Raw genomic sequence first — 18,116 nt, forward strand, 5'->3', positions numbered from 1 at the left:
CTCGCTTCCTGCCAACAGCTTTTGCTGAAAATCGTCGCCGCCGTAGTCTTCGTCCAGGATCCCTGGGCATTGCACAATTTGAGCCCCTATCAGATTGATGATTGCTAATCTCAGCACGAACAGATGATCACGAATTTATACCCGAGGATGAAGCGACGGTAAACGTTGATGCATTGGTGAACGAGGTCGACTTCGAACACGCAATCCCAACTGCTATACCTGCCCACCATTTCGAACAACCCCGTCGTGCAACACCTTCGGTGCCTCCTGGATTTTCCATACCCACCTCGTCGAGAGCCAATGTTAGCCAACAGGCTCAGCCAATGTCTCGCACTGCATCATCTAGTATAGCACCGGCTGTTCCAGTAGTGCCCGCGATGCCCATTCGCCCTGTGACGCCTACCAAGTCCAAGAAGGAGAAACAAGCCAAGGATGCCATACTTAGTTCGAACCAGAACACCCCCCGAACACCTGAAATGAACTCTAAACCGGCTACTCCGATTAAGTCTGAACGAAAGCCACCGGCTGCAAAAGCACAAGCTACTAAGACCATGGCGAAGAACAAATCGGAATCGACGTCTTCGGCGATAATAGAAGGAAATCAGGTGTCCACGCCCGAGCCTGCATCTAAATCAAAGACCGATAAAAGCAACAAAAAAGCGAATGTAACACCTAAACCAGAGATGACAACGCCGCAGGAAGTCAAAGCCATCGCCACGGCCGTGAAGACACCCAGCTCATCCAAGCGGCAGCATCCTGGTAAATTAGATATAAGCGCTGCTACACAGGCCTCTGATGCGGACTCGACCCCATTCTCCAGCGCAGTCAAATTGGACTCGAACTCGAAGAGTCTACGTGCCTCCTCCCTGTCGAATTCTGGGTCTGTTTCAGAGAGCCCCGCGGCAACATCGACTGGTTCTCCCATCAAGCGTGCTACAGCACCGAGAACTCTTCGTGTTCTTCCCACGCCAAAAACAGAGAATGTCGTACCTCTATCAGCCATTTCGACAGCTTCAGTTCCCCATGTTCCGAATGTCGATAAACTTAGGTCTCGCCAAGCCAGCGTTGCTTCAATCAATCCACCTGGCACCCCTGTCAGCGACATGATCTCCGATATTGCGTCCGTAACATCAACCTCGGTTTCCCGGGCCAATTCTCCGCCTCCCATTGGTGGCAAAGTCGGCACTGCTCCAGTTAGGAAGAAGACGAAATCACAGGCTAAGAAAGATCGACAGGAGAAAGCTAGACACATGCTGGAAGAGGAGGTCTTAGCTGTAGAGGAACAGGCGAAATTGGAAGCTGAACCTGTTCAAGCACCTATCGTTGGGCGCAAGAAGAAGACCAAGAAACCGACTGTGACCAGCGCAAAACCTGTACAGAATGCTGGGAAGAGTCGACCGACCTCGCCCAAACCGAAAAATGTAGAAGAGAGAGAAGAGGAAAAGCCAGAAGTCAAACCAGTAGCTGCATCACCGGTGAAAGCGACACCTGCCCCAACCGCTGCTGCACCTGTCCCACAACCACCTCCTATGCAGGAGCCTGCAAGCCCAGGCGAACATATCAAGGATAAGCGTGAACTGAATCCGCATTCAATCTTTGCGGACCTTGAAAAGAATGGGGAATTATTGACTTCCTCCCTTGAGTTCTTCAAGCCACTGTCCGCTTCCCTCTCGCACAGCGCTCGTACTACGCAGCCGAGCTACACTACGACTCCCCCTAATTTGAAGCTTCACTTCTCCGATGCGGACATGGATGCTTTAGCTAACAAGAGGCCGGTTCGTCTCACTGGCCAGGATGGAAAGTCGGAATCAAGAACATTGATCACGCCACAAGGGAAATTCTTCTGGGGATTGACCCAGGAATTGGAGGAGAAGGCCTTGGAATTGGAAAAGAATATCGAGGAACTGAAGGGGGCCGCACGTTTCTACCCACGAAAGCATTCAGCGCACTCACCAAATCATTCTGGTGTCGCCCAAGCACAGTCACAGGACGTTCTCCCTGCCATCGCTACCGCACTCAAAGAGGCAGGTGCCAAACTCAGCAAATCGAACAGCGAAGCAAATTCCGATCATCAGATTCCAAAGCTCGACGCTACATCTACTCTCCTCGGTTCAACATCTCTACCACTGCCGCCCGTCCATGCGTCGAGCGATGGTTGGTCGGACCTAGATAATCCCATGAACAAGTCACTAGACCTTTCAGGCTTGGCTTCAGTCCCAGCTCCCCAGCCCCAACAACAGACGCCTGCCGATGCCATCGCATACCTGAACCAATTTGTTCTACCAAAGACAGACAATCCATCGCCAAACGTAGTCAGAACTGAGATGGCTGCTGTTGGTGGGCCTCCAGGCTCAGGCGTCGGTAGCATGCCCGCAAATGTCAACAAGATTGCCAAAGCAGCCAAGGTAGTCGCAGATAGCAACATTGCTAGTAACGACTTGTCAGGTATGGGTGCCATAGCTGCAGACCTACTCGGTGGCGTTGTCGTCCAGGGTTTGGAAGCACTCGTCGGCGCCGGTCTTGGTTTCCACAGCAGCCAGGATCTCAGCGTCGACGCCCAGGGCAATGTCACGCTGGGAGGAAGCGGACTCGATGTCCAGGGTCTCGTGGACGCCATCGGATCCGGTAGTGGAATCGGAGGCTTCGGCACTGCGAACAATGGCCGCAGGGGAAGACGAAGTGTGTTGTCGATCGACGAAGCGGAACAGGCAATGCTAGCCGCGAAAAAGGACCACGAGGCGTTGGAGAAGAAGCTGATTATGCTCATGAGACGCAACAAGAAAATGGTCTCCAGCATGGGCAAAGCATAAGCGGTGGCATGGCTGATAGACCCAACACTCGCTGTAGGCTTCCGAAAAGAAATCCTTTAGTATGAGGGATATGTATTGTTTGTATTATTACTAGCCTGGCGCTATTCAGTATGAATAACGAAAACGAAGTCCATACATGATGTAAAAATAAAGCATTAAGATATCATTAAATATTTGTGCATTTGAGTGAAAGTGAAGACAAAAACTCTAGGTACGAGAGTGGTTTCGACGTTCTAATAACAATAGTATGCTTAAAACAGAGTTACAGTTCACGGAATGTGCGTTCATTGCACCATAATCATTTAAAACTCGTTTTTATTTCTTTAATTGAGAGCACAGCATCGACATGGTGTGCATGCCCGGCAGCAGCGTAGCTCATGAAATTTTGCCCCCCTTCTCCACTGGGAACCTAGTGGCATAATACAAACCTGACCCGTAAAGGAAACCCGAATCCCTACGGCGGCTACGATGCGATTCCCCAATCCTAATGGTCTATGCTTTGACGAAATGTTGTTGACAAAAGAGTACAAATGAAAATACAATGCCTGATGAGGCCGGATGCCTACTCTTCTAGGATGCAAAAAAACAAGAAAGTGTTGCGGAATGTTACGATGGTCTTTTTAGGCTTCTTTGGCCTTTTCTCGCTTCTCGCGGAGGTATCTGAAGCCTCGGGAGGGGCCGGCAGTGAAGAAGCTCTTGACGCTTTGTACGGTCGAGGGCCATTTGACTGTTTGGAGAACGGTTTTGTTGACCATTTCCGGGAGGTCCTTCTCAGCGGCGATGCGTCGGTCGAATGGGCCACCAATCTGTTTCTTGACGCCACCTGCGGGATCATCGTCTCTGGTTGCCTCCAGCATCTCTTGAAATTCGCGTCCGGGGATGGCGAATTTTCGTTGATATTGGAAATAAAGCTTCTCCCTGAAGGATTTGGGGAGTCGTCGGACCATGTTACCTCGGCGCTCGGGATCCATATCCTGCTCTAGCCTAAGATCGAGCTCGGTGTCATCTTCCCAGCCAGGTTTCGATACTGCCTTTGCATCGCTGTATGTTAAATTGGGAAGGGAATTGATGAGGTCGTGATATAAGAGACGGAAATTCCTGATTTGGTGGTTTACAATGTTCTCAATCTTTTTGGGGTTCTCGCTCCCATAGTCCATGCGCGGATCACCGCGGTAACTCAATCCGGTAATAGTAGAATATAGCTCTTTTTCAGTAAATGTAGGTGGGAGTAGTAACAACGAGCACCGCACTGCGGAAAGTAGGTTGCGCTGGTTTGCGACGCGGATATTCGGATCTTCAAAGAGAATCTTGACGGGCTTTTGCAGGCGCCCAGCGAGGTAAAGGGTGTCCCAGTTCAAAAGATCGCTTTGCAGTGTTGGAAGATTGACCACAGCATATTTGATGAGAGTGCCATTTACGTTGACGTAAGGGTTGAAGTATGCGCCGGCGCCGTATGCGTCCTGGACGTGGCTTACGACGCCAGAGCCAAGGGATCCGAGGAAGGAGTAATGATCCTTATGGGCGCGCAGGTTCAGCGAATGGAAGTGCTGAGAGAACTTTGTAGCCAATATGAAGTCAATCATCTTTCCACCACCTTTCTGCCACTTCAGTATTGCTTCCGGCGGATTCGAATGGGGCGATTTCGTAATGCGCGACGCCGTCGCATCAGATTGAGGGAAAACACCCGAGCCGTACGCAAACGCATAGCTGAGCGCAGGAAACTCCCGAAGGATGCCCCTCAAACTACGCTTGAAATCCTCATTTGTCTGAAGCAATTGGTTCTTTCCGAAATCTTTATAAGGTAGCTGGGAGAAGTTCTCGAGCGCAGGCGTATGGTCCTCCCAATCCGCTGGATGATTTTGAAGCGATTGGCTGGACGTGGATTCGGTGGACGCGGAAGCGGAAGCTTGGGATGTTGCGAATCGTTTACCGTGGAGGAGCAATGGTCGCCCGCGCCATGCTGTCCGTATTAACACAGGATGTTGAGCCATTGTGATGTGTGATTGTTGTCTCGGAAATCTGGTAAATGCTCACAGCAAGGGCCCTGAATGACTAAGGCCAATGTCTTGGCATGACCCCTGTCACCGCGGGGCCTTCCGTGTTTTGATTGTTTTGATCTACCGCTTAGTCTCCGGCGCAACTTCAACATCAACCACAAACATCAAAACAACAGCAGCAGCGACCTTGATACGCCTTCTCACATCACAACGCACCCCGAAAGTGCCACCAAGTACTCAATTCTTGAGATATAGAGCACATTTTACCATCATGACTACTTTCACAGCCTCATTGCAGGCACGCGTGGACTCGTTCCTCGCAGCGAAGCCAAAACCATCGCGTCGCACATCCGCACGCTCCAAGAAAGCACAGCAACAACAGACATCCGCATGGCCACTCTCATCTCCCGACCCGTACAATCTTGCATTCGCTGGCTTTATCTGGAAACCAACTTCGACCAGCCCCGATAACGTGCAGTGCTTCTCCTGCGGATGCCAGCTTGATGGATGGGAGGCTTCCGATGTGCCTGCGTACGAACATCTCACACATTCACCCGATTGCGGTTTCGCCATGAATATCTGCATACGAATGCGAAATGGGGATCCAGAGCGTGCAGAGAAGGATCCAATTTGCGACGAGATGTTGGTAGCGCGCAAGAAAACATTTGGCGAGATGTGGCCGCTGGATGCGAATGCAGGATTTCCAAGTGTTGATCAGGTTAGTAATTCAGCTACCTAGAGCTCAGCATCATCTGCAGAGCATATGCCATTTTACGGAATGAACTGCTAACGTTGAATGCAGATGGTCTATGCAGGATGGTACTACGATCCCAGTCCCGACCTTCTTGATGGTGTTACCTGCGCATATTGCTCCCTTTCTCTTGACTCTTGGGACGCGGGTGACAATCCGTTCGAAGAGCACCAGAGGCGATCTCCAGAATGTCTCTTCTTTCAATTGAAAGAACTCTACCATCCCACAGAGAGCCCCGTGTCGCCGCAAGTGGTCATTAAGAAGACCAAAGGCAAGCGAGTATCGAATCGATCCACGCGATCATCATCTGCCTCGACGACGAGAGTGAAGAAGGCACCTGCTAAACCTAGAGCGGCCAAAGGCGCAGGGCGCGCAAAGAGGACCACCAAAGATTCTGAACCCGCGGAGCTTGTATCAGCGCTTGAGCCTGAGCTTGAACCTGAGTTTGTTGAGCCGACGCTCGAGCCCGAACAGCACATTGAGCCTGAGCCTGAACCAGAACCAGAAGTGGAACCGGAGCCGGAGCCGGAGCCGGAGCCGGAGCCGGAACCTGAGGTGATTGCCGTCCCAGAGCCTAAGAAGGTGACCAAGAAAGGACGTCCAGCAAAAGCGAAACGTGCAAGCGCTGTGTCTGTTCAAAGCAGTACCTCCACAAGACCGAAACGCGGAAAGAAACGGACGAGCGAGGACATGGAACCGGAGCCCTCTATAGCACCGGAAAGTCCTAAGCGCATGCGATTCAGCGACATCTCCTCCATCCGTCCAGAATCTGTCTTCGAATCCACTCCTATGAAGGTAGCACACACGCCAGAACAGCGCACACCAGAGAGGAGAACGCCAGAGACTAGCCGCAACAACAAGCACTGGGAACCCATCGACGTCGACGACTTCTTTAAGAACGACGCCTTCGACTTCATCTCAGGCGTGCTCGTTGACGCAGGTCTCGACAAGGAGAACGTCGGAGCGAACGCAGTCGACGCGGTCAATGCCGGCCTGACTAGCCCCGAGAAGAAGATGACGGTCCAGCAATGGGTCATGTACAACGCGCAACGCGGGGAAGAGAAGCTGCGGGCCGAATGCGAACGGCAGATCGCCGCGTTCGAGGCTGAGGGCCAACGCGCCCTCGCCGCCATCCGAGCGCTTTAGTCTTCGCGGAAACGCAGTTTCCCACTTGTCATGATACCAAGGGTTGTAAAGATACAGGCGTTGTTTATATTGCTTTCTTGGGAGCCTCTATCTGGTCCCTTCTGCTTCTTTTTTTCCATTCACAGGCGTTTAAGCCGAGAGGCTACTGCTGGGCAAACCATTCACCCTTCAACCGCCCACGAAAGCTCAGCCGAAAATGGATTCTGGCTTGCTTCAGGGCTTTTGCTTTTGGATGGTTGGTGCCTAAGGATACATCCTTTTTGTTCTTCTTCTTCTTCTTCTTCTGGCGTTTTGGGGATTCTGGGGGACCATGCATGTCCCAATGAACATGCATTATGCATTTGGCGTTTGTTTGTTTTCATGAAGGAGTTTGTTTTTGGGGGGTTTCCATTAATGAAAGGAAGGAATGGGAATCAAATGCATTGAACTGAACTGAATTGAAGTGGTAGGACTACCGAATGGAAACACTTGATATAATTCTGTACGGGGTGTCTTGTTCTTCTGATGTGTGCATGCAGTATCGTACGGGGGTGGTGTTCACGAAGTGTGCGCGCGGTCACGTGGTATGCATACGTATAGTTTCACACTGCGTGGATGTATGTACAGGACTGTGTATATTATTTTGGGGGATTAATGCGGCGGAAAGGGTATATGTATATGTCTGTCTAAGCATGTATGTGGAGGTATCTAGTCGCCATAGATGTTCTCTCTTATCCGCTGTAAATTATCCAAGAATCCACCTCCACCTCCACCACCGTTATTGCTACTACTGCCGCCAGTGTTACCGCTGCTCTTCTGAACCGGCACCTCCTGGGACTTCCTTATGCTCCCGCTACGCCCGCTCCTCTGCTTCTGCGCACTAGCAGCAGCAGCAGCCGCCGCCGCCTCCAAACTCTTCTGCCTCTCCTCCACCAACCTCACCAAACCCTCCACAAACCTCACCCTCGCCTTCTCCTCCGCAGTCCCCTTCCACACGACCGCCAGATCCCTCAGCGCACGGATCCTAACCTCCGCCGCCGCGACGCCCGCGGCGGAGTCGTCCGCACCAGTCAGGAGGTCCGATATCTCGCTGCGCAGTGCGCTCGCAAACTCCTTGCCGCGCTTCTCGCGGTCCGCGGCGTCGGTGCCGGGCTCGGGCGCGGAGACGGAGATGAGGGAGGAGGTGAGGGAGACGTCGAAGGGCGGGAGCGTCCAGTGCATTGCTTCGCCGAAGATCTTGATGACGGATTCGAGGCGGGTGCGGACGAGCGTGAGGGTGCGGAGTTGGGTTATGTAGGTTGGTGGTTGCTGTTGGTCTGGGGGTTGTTGGGGGGTTGGGGTTTGGGTTTGTGGTGGTGGGTTGGCTGAGGTATTGGGAGCTTCGTTGGCGTCGTTGGGTGTGTTGGATTCTTCGCCGTCGTTTTCGCCGTCGTTGGGTGAGGTTGGGGTTGGTTGGATGCCATTGGGGACGAATTTCTTGACGTCGTCTTTCACGGTGTCGGTTAGGGTTTCTGTGAGGCTGATTGTCTCGCCGCGTAGGACTTCGACCTCGTAGGCCAGTCGACCGCCGGAGCGCAGCAGGTCATCGGTCAATTGGGTGAGGATGGTGGAGAGTCGGGTGGTGTGGGCGTTGAGCTGGGAGAGGAGGTCCTGGGTATGCGAGGAGAGGTCGGAGAGGGGGGCTGATTGCTGCTGTTGCTTGAGGGGTCTGGCGCTGACGGAGGAGAGGGAGAGCGATGGGAGGGTGGTGTTGAGGTAGTCGGCTGGGTCGAATGTGGGTTGCAGGAAGGGGAGGAGGGATTGGTCGGAGACGTGTGTGGATTTTGGGGTTGACGATGTTCCTGGTGGGGAGGTTGTGGTGGTGGAGGTTGAGACGGCCATTGTTGGGGTATTGTGAGGTTAGAGAGAAAGAGAGATGGAGATGATAGAAGGCGGGACCCTTGGTGTTGGCTCCCGGGGCTACAATTAGCAGCGTACCAGCGTATGCCCGTAATTGGGATGGCGCGGGGTGCGGCAGCGGCGGCGGCGGCGGTCGTGGGAGTAGAGGGAGGGGTAGCTTTGTATACTATAGATAGATACCTAGGTACCTACATACTTCTATACTTCCAGGTAATTGTTAGTTACTCACTCACTCTAATTCCTAATGATTGTGCTATCATTTCCTTCATCATAACTATCAGAGGTGGTAAACTGCCTGGTCTTCTTAATGATTTCTTGTTCAAGGTGGTGCAGACAAATTACGGAAAATGCGGCAGAACGTACGTACCTAGGTAGTGGTATCTGCGGGTTTACATCAACGTACTGGTAACTGGGCATTGTCTAACCTTTGTTTGATCTAATTAATTCGATACCGCGGAGTACATTGTTTATTTGTGTATAGGTCATGATTTCGATGAAGGTACTCAAAAGATCGAACTACTCCGTATCTCTGTCTGTGACCGGCAGCCTCACTTCCATAAAGTGCAAGTATCGAAGTTTGACATAGTATCCGATCATTAGGTATCGATAGATTCATAGATACATTCTACCTGGATCGGTACCTAATCCTTCCCTACATCATCATTATTACTACTGTATGGTACATACATTGTACATACAGTGTACCCGTGGTTACTACTGGAACTGGTTGCTGGTAACCAGCCTAACCATGTACAAAGCTCGTACCTCAGCCACATGGGTTTGCTGCCTGGATGGAGCTTTGACGCTCATCTCAACGGCCAACCCTCTGTTTAGTTGTAGCTACTCTTTCACACTCTACTCTCTCTACTCTCTCTACTCTCTCTACTCTCTCTACTCTCTCTACACTCTCTCCACTCTCTCTCCCTCGCTCATGCTCGTAATCGTACTGTCACTAATGACCGAATGACTGACTAGCTATTAGGCAACCAACAACTCTTGCCCATCTTTTGTTCCTGATCATTGAAAAGAATCCCACCTTTACTTGCACCCTCATCCTCATCCTCACCGTCATCGCATACGCTCGCTCACCTGCTCAAAACAAGTAGCAAGCTTGCCGCTACTCGCGCTTTGCTACCTCTATCTCTGCCTAACGAGGACCTACTATTTGCTTTTGTCTGGTATCTGCTTCTGCTTTTACCTTTACTTTACTAGGTGCCTACCTACCTACTCACCTACTTCCTTCGTTCTTTCCTTCACTTCCTCCATCTCTCCTTCCTTCCTCTTCGCTCACCTCACACCTGCCCTTCCCCGCTCACATAACCTCTATTTGTTGTTGTTGGCAGCTACCCAAACGCTAACAACTCCATTGCTCTGCCCATTGCCTTCTTCCTTTCCGCTCTCGCCCCTCGACTTCGTTCCCTCGCTGTTTGCGATCCTCATTTTCAACGGTATTCTAACAAAACTAGTCATTAGATCTTTCTGCCTCCTCGTTGCTTGAGCCAGCCTAGTGCCTTGCATTCTCGTGCGCTTTCACTACAGCTGCCCCCTCATTGAAAAGATACGGTCGCTTCGGATTCATCAGCAATTCACTATATTGCTCTTCTCTACTACCCTCGCTTCCGCACCAATTTCCCATGTCTCACGCACCTAATTAAGCTGCAACATCAAGCCGCTCGACCAGCAAAATCCGCTGGCTAAATCACCAAATCACGAAGCTGTTGACCATCCAATCGGGCCAGCTCTTGGATCATGCCGAGGAAACAGTTCGTAGCTGACCTCTGTAAGGCAGTGGAAGGCGTTTCGGTCGCTGGCATTTCCAATGTGCGCCATGGCGACGACGACGGTGAATTCAAGTTCATGTGCCTAGCCAATGGCGGAAACTTCGAGGTGTCCGTTTTGATACCAGGTCAGCATATACCTTACTGTCTTCCTTATTATCTGCGATAAGACTAATGACCATAACAGAGCTCGCCGACTACCCTTCAAGCCACACTTGCATGATATTCGCTCCAGACGATGCCCCAGCTGCCGTTGCAGGAACGCTGGCCGAGATATCGGACTACGCATCGGGAAAGACCGTGGTGCAATTACTTGAGCTTGTTTCGCGGAAATTGGAGTCTACCGATCGCGACGGTGATACACAAATGCTGAATTCTCAAGCAAATGACTCGGATGATTTCATAGACGACAGTGATAATGCTGATTTTGAAGAAGAAGAGGACGAAGAGGAAGAGGATGAGTACTTCCCCGATGACGACACGGTACCGAGGCCATTGATCCACGTACCAGACTCAGGCCAGGAGTACACGCAACCTACATCGAACTTCCGCAACCGAATCCGTGATGATCTAATCGTCGCCAAAGCGAACGGGTTCAAGGTCGGTCATCTGGGTGGCTTGATGGACGGCCTTGGTTGTTACGTCAGTCTCTCCTGTCGCATCGCAAAGCTAGGAATCTCCCAAGAGGCGATGCAGGCCTGGCAGGTGGAACCTTCGGAGTATCTGGTTGCTATCCTCCACTACCCCTCTGGGTACAAGAGCATGGATGACATACGCTCCATGGGTGCATTCACCTCTAAGCGATACTTTGGCGTTCGTGTCGGAATTAGTACGAGCTACAAGCCCACCATGCAGGAAGCTGTGCGTGCATTCACCCGACTTAGTAAGGAGGAGGAAAGACGCAACGAAGAGTCCCAGGCAGAGTCACAATCGCAAAGCCCCACCAAAGGGTTTCGCAACTCCTTCATTTCTCGCCCTCTCAATGAGCTACTCGAGGAACGCTTCGCAGTCCTATTGACCTACCGATACAATGGCATGTCATGGGGTGGTGCAGAGGAATTCTACAATGACAATATCGGTATGCAGATTGACCATGCAGAGCTCGGTCTACAGGATAAGTATCTGGCCAACGACTCTCATGGAAAGTTTCCTTCTTTGGTAAACGCAGATCACATTACGGATTCCGGCGGTGCCACGCATTCGCTTCCGCTCGTAGCGATGCAATTCGTGCTTCGACATTTTGTACGCTGTACGGAGTTCTGTCTCATTTGCTTCACGAAATTGAGCGATGATCTACAAGCAATCAAGCCCTACGTCTGCGATAAGCCTCTATGTCTTTATCAGTACATGTCGCTAGGATTTGGTCCAAGCATCGAACATGAAATTCTATCCCAGCCGAAGGTAGTAGATCTTCTAATAAGCTTCTGCTACTGCAGTGCACGTTATGGGAAGTTAAAGGATTTCCCCACTGGCTTGAGCTTGATGGTACCTTCGCAGCAAGTTCAAAAGAAAGATAATAACACCAACCCGGCCCAGCCTTACACAGCATGGAACAATCTGCGGGCCAACCCCCCTCCACCTCCAGCGCCACCTTCTCCTCCGGAACTTGTCGAGGCAATCAAAGCGCGATTCAACTCCAAGTCCCAGGAGATTATGTTTCCGTTCAAGAGCGAAAAATGTCCTGTTCGGACAGGTGACTGGCTAGCCCTCAGGCTTGATAGTGACCCTTCGGATCAAATGCATGTCCGCGTAACGGAGACTTCTTACTGGCCTACTATATGGGTTTCGGAGCCCATATATCCTACGACACTATCTGACCAGACGAACAACAGTTCTCAAACGCCTTTTAAACAGAATGGTCCCAGTAGGATACTCAATGAGTTCCGTCCCGCCTCTTTTCATATCTACAATCAAAATTTCGATGAGCTGGATGAGTTTGCAAAGCGTGAAGCAATCTATACTCTCCTCGACATTCTTCCAAGCGTTGAAGAGATGAGGAAGTATCTCACCCGCAAAGCGCAATCTCCGCTAAGCTCCTGGGTGGAGCGAATGCCACCAGCAGCTCTTGGTATTCTACGTTGGATCATCGCATCGAACCGTGCTTGCATCGTGCAAGTGATGGACCAGGGTGATAGAACTTCGGGTAGGAGAGAGGAGCGCTTGTACGGGATGTCAGGGTGGACCCAATTCAGGTTTGCGATGGGCGCCCCAGACAAGGAACGGCGCTTCCTTCAGGCAATGCGCGATACTGCAGCTCGGCTGAATTTGACGTTCCCCAGCCTGTTCGCCTGGCACGGGAGCCCTTTGCACAACTGGTATGTTACAGCGCTTGTTTTCGTGATGAACTGTGCGCTAACGTTTGTAGGCATTCCATCATCCGTGAGGGCTTACACTTCAATGATACGGCCCATGGTCGTGCATACGGTCATGGTGTGTACCATTCCCTAGACGTTAGGACCAGCCTTGGCTACAGTGGCTACCATACCCATGTCGGAAGTGGATCAAGTGGTTTCTGGCCTCAAAGCGGGTTGCAAGTATCTCAAGCAATAGCGCTCAATGAAGTTGTGAATGCGCCCAAAGAGTTCGTCAGCAACAGTCCTCATTTGGTTGTGGCACAATTGGATTGGATACAGACCCGCTATCTATTCGTCAAGTCGGCCTCAGATGATCAAAAAAAACCTCCAGAACCTATGAAGGAGGTCAAGCCAGTCGATTTCATAGCTCAGGTATGATAGGCATTCTTCTGCTGTTGAACTGTTGACTAACACGCACAGGACCCCAAAATGTCTCCCTATGGGACCTCCGATTCGCTGATAATACCTCTCCATGCGGTCTCCGGCAGCCGAAGGCCGAAGGCTGGCGCAGGGAAGTCGATGAACAAGCGTTTGAAAACGGCATCTGGTGCATCTCCCGGTACCTTCTTCAACCCAATTGATCTCGATGCGGATGATGACGACCGCGGCAGCGTTGCTACCCTTGAGGAGGATTTGATCATTCTCCGGGACGATGGTGCAGAGGCGGTGCAAGAGAAGGGGGAAGCGTTGCCGATCCCCAGCTCTCTAAAGGGGAAATCCAAGGCTGGCAGCTTCCTCTCGAAATTGGTGGGCTCCAAGTCCTCCAAGCCTTTGACTGATTATGTTCCTGGTACACTTGACTATTCGTCGCTAGTTATGCTGGCCGAGCCAGCTTGGGCGACCCGCGGAGCGACCAATCGTCTCATGAAAGATTTCCAACAGCTGTTGAAGGTCCAAGCCAAGGAACTGCCGCATGAGTTAGGTTGGCACATTGATGCGGATAAGATTGAGAATATGTATCAGTGGATTGTGGAACTGCATTCTTTCGATCCGACTCTCCCTCTAGCCAAGGACATGAAGGCCAAGGGTCACAAGAGTGTAGTCCTCGAACTCCGTTTCGGCAAAGACTATCCAATGAGCCCACCTTTTGTTCGTGTCATCCGCCCTCGATTTTTAGGTTTCCAACAAGGTGGTGGCGGACATGTTACTGCTGGCGGCGCGATGTGTATGGAGGTATGTCAACCCAAGATAATAATCTCTCCATATTGGGGCTTCGCTAACACTTATCTAGCTACTCACGAACGATGGCTGGTCTGCCGTATCCTCTATTGAATCAGTACTTCTCCAAGTCCGAATGGCCATGTCGAGCCTTGAGCCGAAACCCGCGCGCCTGGAGAACCACATTCGCTCAGACTATGGGGTCGCCGAAGCTGTCGACGCTTATATCCGTGCTTGTCAAGTTCATGGCTGGACTGTCCCTGAGGGGTTCCGAGAGATGGCTTTGGGCGGTTTACCTCGCAACCAGGCTCAACAGTATTAAAGGTCCCCACGAACGTGCTACTTTCTTGGTGGCCTCCAGCATGTATTCTTTTCGTGTATTTGAACATTATGATGCACCAACTTTTGTTTCTCTTTACTCTAGGAAGGGTCACCCAGGTCGATTAGGCGTTTTGGCAGCACAATGGTTAAGCATTGGGTCGAGGCGTTTACTAGGGGCATGAGCTGGGATTCCACAAAAATCAACGATGTACCCGAGGATTGGAATCATCTTCGCCATTGTTTTCACAGTCAGTTGGGAAAGGTTACGCTCGTAGCATCCAACGCACTGCTGGGAGAACACCGTCTTTGGGGATGATCATGATGATGACAATAACGACGACGATGACGAAACAGATAGCATGGTCTACTTTCGAGTTGTCGTTCCCCCAATCTGTGAGCAATGGCAGCATGTAGTTATATACCCTTGCGAGGTTTGCAAGACCCTTGTACAGAGGACGTGAATCCGTCCCAAAAGAAAATTACACATAATGGCAAAATGCATGCATGACCAAGTGAAATTCTCCTCAGATTGATGTCATTGTGTATGATTCATATATACCGTGCATGTTATCGTACGATGCCATGCTGTAAATCTACTACTCAATATATGCTTTGCTTCCAAAAAGTGAAAGCAAAATCCTACCATCTCTCGCGCTTACGTGCGAGAAGAAGGAAAAGAAAAGTAATCAGTACTTTTCTCTCTCCAAGCGCAACGATCGATAAAAATACACACGCACAAAACGCCTATCGCTAATGCCCAATGGTCATCCCCCCAGCCCTTGCTGTTCTCCAAAGAAAAATGCATATTCAATCGTGACAACAAACAAGCAAACGACGTATGAATGACAAAAACGCGCCAACCAACCCCATGCCTAACATCATCTCCCCCCAAAGGAAAGAAGAAAAAAAAGGGGAGGGTTGGTCAAGTCAGATCCAACGACTCAATCTGGCTCTCGCGCCAGCGCCTCCTCTGCCGCTCCGCGGCCTTCGCACCCGCTGCATTCCATTTCGCGTTGGGTGTGTCATCCTCGTTGTCTGAGGTTTGGTCTGCGAAGGTCCATGCGCCGGCGAGGCTTTTGCGAAGCTGGATGATGCGTTTTTTCTGGTTGGCGGATTTCCATGCTGCTGTTGGTACGGTGGTGGTGGAAGTGGAAGTGGAAGTGGTTGGATGGGGTGGCGATGGCAGGGAGAGTAAAGGGGAGCTGAGGCGGGGAGAGCGGCGGAGGGATTGTTTGGGAGGGGGAGGGGTGTCGAGGAGGGTGGTGGGTGCTGGTGCTGGTGGTGGAGGAACGGATTCGTTTGGTACAGGGAGGGGCGAAGAGCAGAGTCCGGTGAGGTCTAGTGTGTCTATTGTTTGTGCGGGCGGTCTGTTGCGGAGACGGGGGGATGCGCGGGAGGGTTTTGGGTTTGCTTTCTTTGGTTGGGGGTCGGACGATGAGGTTGAGGTGAATGATGTGTTTGAGTTGATGGACTGTAGTGGGGGGCGTGCTGTTGATAGATGGGATCTTGTTCGTTCGGGCTGCTTGCTTTGAGCGATGGGGATGGGCTTCAAGGGCGAGGAGAGTGTGAGGTCAAGAGTGTCGATGTTCGCTTCTGGCAAATGCATGTGCCGCGCCTTTGGTGTTGGGGATGCTTCTCGTGGAGGAGTGAGTTTCCGAGACTTTGTTGGAGATCGTGACCAGAGATCCAACGTCGTTTGTCTTGTTTTGGTAGGTGTTGATGCAATGGAATTTGCCCGTTTCGGTTGGGAGGGCGGAGGGTTGCGTGTCGTTCGTGTTCTGGGTCTTTTGACAGGAAGCTCTGATGGAGAAGGCAGTGCTGGAGAGTCGATGAGGTCGAGCGTCTCGATAGTGTCCAACTTGCTCGGGGTGGCAGGTCGATCACCATTTGCATTCATGTCAGCCGGTAAGGTTTGTGATCGTTGCATCGGCCCACGTCTCCTTCTCTTCGTCACACTTGGTGGGAGTTCCGGCAATGGAGATAGTGACTTTAGTCTTGTTTCAGAAGGCACAGCTGAAGGTAGAGGTTTTACTGGAGAGGAGCTAAGCAGGTTTATTACGGTTTGTGCTGCCTGCTCTGCTGCTCGGGGAAGGGGACGCGGTTGCTGTGGCGGATCTTGAACCTTTGCCAACTTCTGTGCTGTTCTCACACCCGGTTTGGTTACTCTGGCAAACTGGTCAATGGTGCGTTGAGGCTTCTCGGCTGTAGGTTTGGTCCTCTTGCTCGTTTTCGATTTCGCTGCTGCTGTCGCCGTACCTAGTCTCGGTTTCGTAGAGGCTGCCTTTGGTCGAGTCGTCCCTGCTCTCCAATCTTCAAAAGCGAGGGGAACACCAATCTGGACGAGTGTCTCCGCGACCCATGCCCGCGCTGGCTTGGAAGCATCGAATTTGGTGGGACCACGCTTCCGGGGTCCAGCCTCACCATCGTCCGCGTCCAACTCCATCTCTTCGTCCATCTCAGGACTCTCTGCCCTTCCTCCTGCAGCAAGTCCATCTCGTCCGAAATCCAACTCTTCATCGGGTTCCTCATTGCTAAGGTCAATCTTGACGAGATCCAAGGGAATAAAGCTGATGCGGACTTCTGGTGTGTTGTCTGTGATAGCATGTTGACGCTTGCCATGAATTCCTTTCACCAAAGTTGCTTCATGTTTTTGTCTTGCCACCAAATCATCCGAGCTGAATTGCTCAGAGTCTGCTCTCATGCGGAGACTTCGAACAAGTAGTGACGGTGCTAAACTGCGTATGAAATGTTTTGCACCCTCAAGCTTTACCCAATCGAAAGCGTCATTTGCAAATTCGCGAAGGCCTGGAAAGTCCAGATCCTGATCCCACTTGATTGATCGTCTCAGTTTGTCCAAGCCAGCTTTGGTGGAGACCACAGGATGCGTATAGTATCCGAGAATGTCGGCGCGGGGGAAATCATCTGGAATGACCAAAGTGGTATGCTTTCGCTTGAATAGCTTGTTCTCGTTACTTTTGAGCTCATGCTGTAGCCTCTCCCGCCATCTTTGTACAGCAGCACTGTCGCCCTTTCTTATATTGCATAGGTCGTGACCAAATCCAGCTCTGGCGGCTTCACAAGCCGTCTTTGGGCCACACCCTGGAATACCCTCTGGCACATAATCTCCTCCGCTCATCAATGCGACCAGAATCATGCCTTCTCGATCTAATTGCGAAGGTCCGCTCTTCGTTTCTGCCGCATCGTACACATTAACGTGGGTCGGTGTTTTGCCCGTCTTGAGCTCAGGGGACCAATTTCGGACTGTGACTCCACTTCCAAACATGAGCGTATCGACATCCTCACTCAATACAACATCCACAATTCCCTCTCTTTGCAGGAGTGCACATTCGGCTTCGGCTTCGCCCGGCGCAAGGTGTATGGGAAATCCAAATTGTTTCAACAACTGTTTTGCGAGGAACTCCGGAACAGATGCAACATTCGGGCCTGTCCTCTTGCCACGTTTGAATGGGGGTTTATCGGGGCCATCGAATACGAAAATCGGATGTATAGACAATGCGATGAGTCGAAGTAAACGGTAGTAGAAGGTTCGGAGAGCCGGATTCGTGCCGCCTGCAAGTATCGCTCATCAGCATTGCTTTCAAAAGTGTGGCCTAGATGCTTGTGAATACCTTTACTGGCTTGGATCTGGAACAGCCATATGGATACGTCGATAGCAATGCGCAATGGACGGCCAGTCTCTTCGAATTTCTCAAGCGAAAGCTTTGAAAATGCTATGCGGCGACCAGGTCCAATCTCTTTGTAGATACTATGGCAATGATTAGCCTCTTGGATATCCTAAGGTCTCGCGGTGACATACCCATGAATACCCATGACGCTGGCACTTCTGTCAGGCGTCAAAAAAGGAGAGAGGGCTCACAGTCATGCTAACTATTTAGTTAGTGCTGTCGCATAGAGCAAAGTGA

At 51.3% G+C, this 18,116-nt stretch overlaps 6 protein-coding genes across 6 annotated transcripts; 3 read left to right on the forward strand and 3 right to left on the reverse strand.

The window, feature by feature from the left end:
- Nucleotides 1-99: 99 nt before the first annotated feature.
- On the forward strand, nucleotides 100-2,971 carry BU24DRAFT_8335 (uncharacterized protein). Its single transcript, XM_033534689.1, has one exon. The coding sequence runs from the start codon at nucleotides 324-326 to the stop codon at nucleotides 2,808-2,810; it is 2,487 nt and encodes an 828-aa protein (XP_033389120.1). The 5' UTR covers nucleotides 100-323; the 3' UTR covers nucleotides 2,811-2,971.
- A 147-nt stretch (nucleotides 2,972-3,118) lies between these two features.
- Nucleotides 3,119-4,819, reverse strand: BU24DRAFT_416460 (mitochondrial matrix Mmp37). The gene has a single exon (XM_033526456.1). It carries the CDS (start codon nucleotides 4,799-4,801, stop codon nucleotides 3,431-3,433), a length of 1,371 nt encoding a protein of 456 aa, XP_033389121.1. The 5' UTR covers nucleotides 4,802-4,819; the 3' UTR covers nucleotides 3,119-3,430.
- Nucleotides 4,820-5,078: 259 nt separating this feature from the next.
- On the forward strand, nucleotides 5,079-6,704 carry BU24DRAFT_456818 (inhibitor of apoptosis repeat-containing protein; the record flags this gene model as incomplete). Its single annotated transcript, XM_033531477.1, has 2 exons — nucleotides 5,079-5,525; nucleotides 5,610-6,704. 2 exons carry the CDS (start codon nucleotides 5,079-5,081, stop codon nucleotides 6,702-6,704), a joined length of 1,542 nt encoding a protein of 513 aa, XP_033389122.1.
- A 600-nt stretch (nucleotides 6,705-7,304) lies between these two features.
- Nucleotides 7,305-8,594, reverse strand: BU24DRAFT_416462 (uncharacterized protein). Its single transcript, XM_033526457.1, has one exon. The coding sequence runs from the start codon at nucleotides 8,562-8,564 to the stop codon at nucleotides 7,392-7,394; it is 1,173 nt and encodes a 390-aa protein (XP_033389123.1). The 5' UTR covers nucleotides 8,565-8,594; the 3' UTR covers nucleotides 7,305-7,391.
- Nucleotides 8,595-10,067: 1,473 nt separating this feature from the next.
- BU24DRAFT_8388 (uncharacterized protein) lies at nucleotides 10,068-14,460 on the forward strand. The gene is made up of 5 exons (XM_033534694.1): nucleotides 10,068-10,488; nucleotides 10,548-12,675; nucleotides 12,726-13,086; nucleotides 13,135-13,887; nucleotides 13,946-14,460. Exons 1-5 carry the CDS (start codon nucleotides 10,332-10,334, stop codon nucleotides 14,192-14,194), a joined length of 3,648 nt encoding a protein of 1,215 aa, XP_033389124.1. The 5' UTR covers nucleotides 10,068-10,331; the 3' UTR covers nucleotides 14,195-14,460.
- A 430-nt stretch (nucleotides 14,461-14,890) lies between these two features.
- BU24DRAFT_382758 (uncharacterized protein) lies at nucleotides 14,891-18,082 on the reverse strand. Its single transcript, XM_033524780.1, has 3 exons — nucleotides 18,011-18,082; nucleotides 17,823-17,959; nucleotides 14,891-17,763 (listed from the first exon to the last, which is right to left on the reverse strand). Exons 1-3 carry the CDS (start codon nucleotides 18,022-18,024, stop codon nucleotides 15,116-15,118), a joined length of 2,799 nt encoding a protein of 932 aa, XP_033389125.1. The 5' UTR covers nucleotides 18,025-18,082; the 3' UTR covers nucleotides 14,891-15,115.
- Between the last annotated feature and the right edge of the window lie 34 nt (nucleotides 18,083-18,116).

The sequence above is a fragment of the Aaosphaeria arxii genome (assembly GCF_010015735.1).
Source record: "Aaosphaeria arxii CBS 175.79 unplaced genomic scaffold BU24scaffold_1, whole genome shotgun sequence".
Lineage (NCBI taxonomy): Eukaryota > Fungi > Ascomycota > Dothideomycetes > Pleosporales > Aaosphaeria > Aaosphaeria arxii.

What these genes read in the sequence shown, in the direction of transcription:
- BU24DRAFT_416460 (XM_033526456.1), bottom strand. Translation starts at nt 4,801, where the DNA reads ATGGCTCAACATCCTGTGTTAATACGGACAGCATGGCGCGGGCGACCA.
- BU24DRAFT_8388 (XM_033534694.1), top strand. Translation starts at nt 10,332, where the DNA reads ATGCCGAGGAAACAGTTCGTAGCTGACCTCTGTAAGGCAGTGGAAGGC. An exon ending in GGTGTCCGTTTTGATACCAG is followed by an intron (nt 10,489 to 10,547) that starts GTCAGCATATAC and finishes TGACCATAACAG; the next exon opens with AGCTCGCCGACTACCCTTCA. An exon ending in CAGTCGATTTCATAGCTCAG is followed by an intron (nt 13,087 to 13,134) that starts GTATGATAGGCA and finishes TAACACGCACAG; the next exon opens with GACCCCAAAATGTCTCCCTA.
- BU24DRAFT_8335 (XM_033534689.1), top strand. Translation starts at nt 324, where the DNA reads ATGTCTCGCACTGCATCATCTAGTATAGCACCGGCTGTTCCAGTAGTG.
- BU24DRAFT_382758 (XM_033524780.1), bottom strand. An exon ending in CCAGATCCAAGCCAGTAAAG is followed by an intron (nt 17,764 to 17,822) that starts GTATTCACAAGC and finishes CGATACTTGCAG; the next exon opens with GCGGCACGAATCCGGCTCTC.
- BU24DRAFT_416462 (XM_033526457.1), bottom strand. Translation starts at nt 8,564, where the DNA reads ATGGCCGTCTCAACCTCCACCACCACAACCTCCCCACCAGGAACATCG.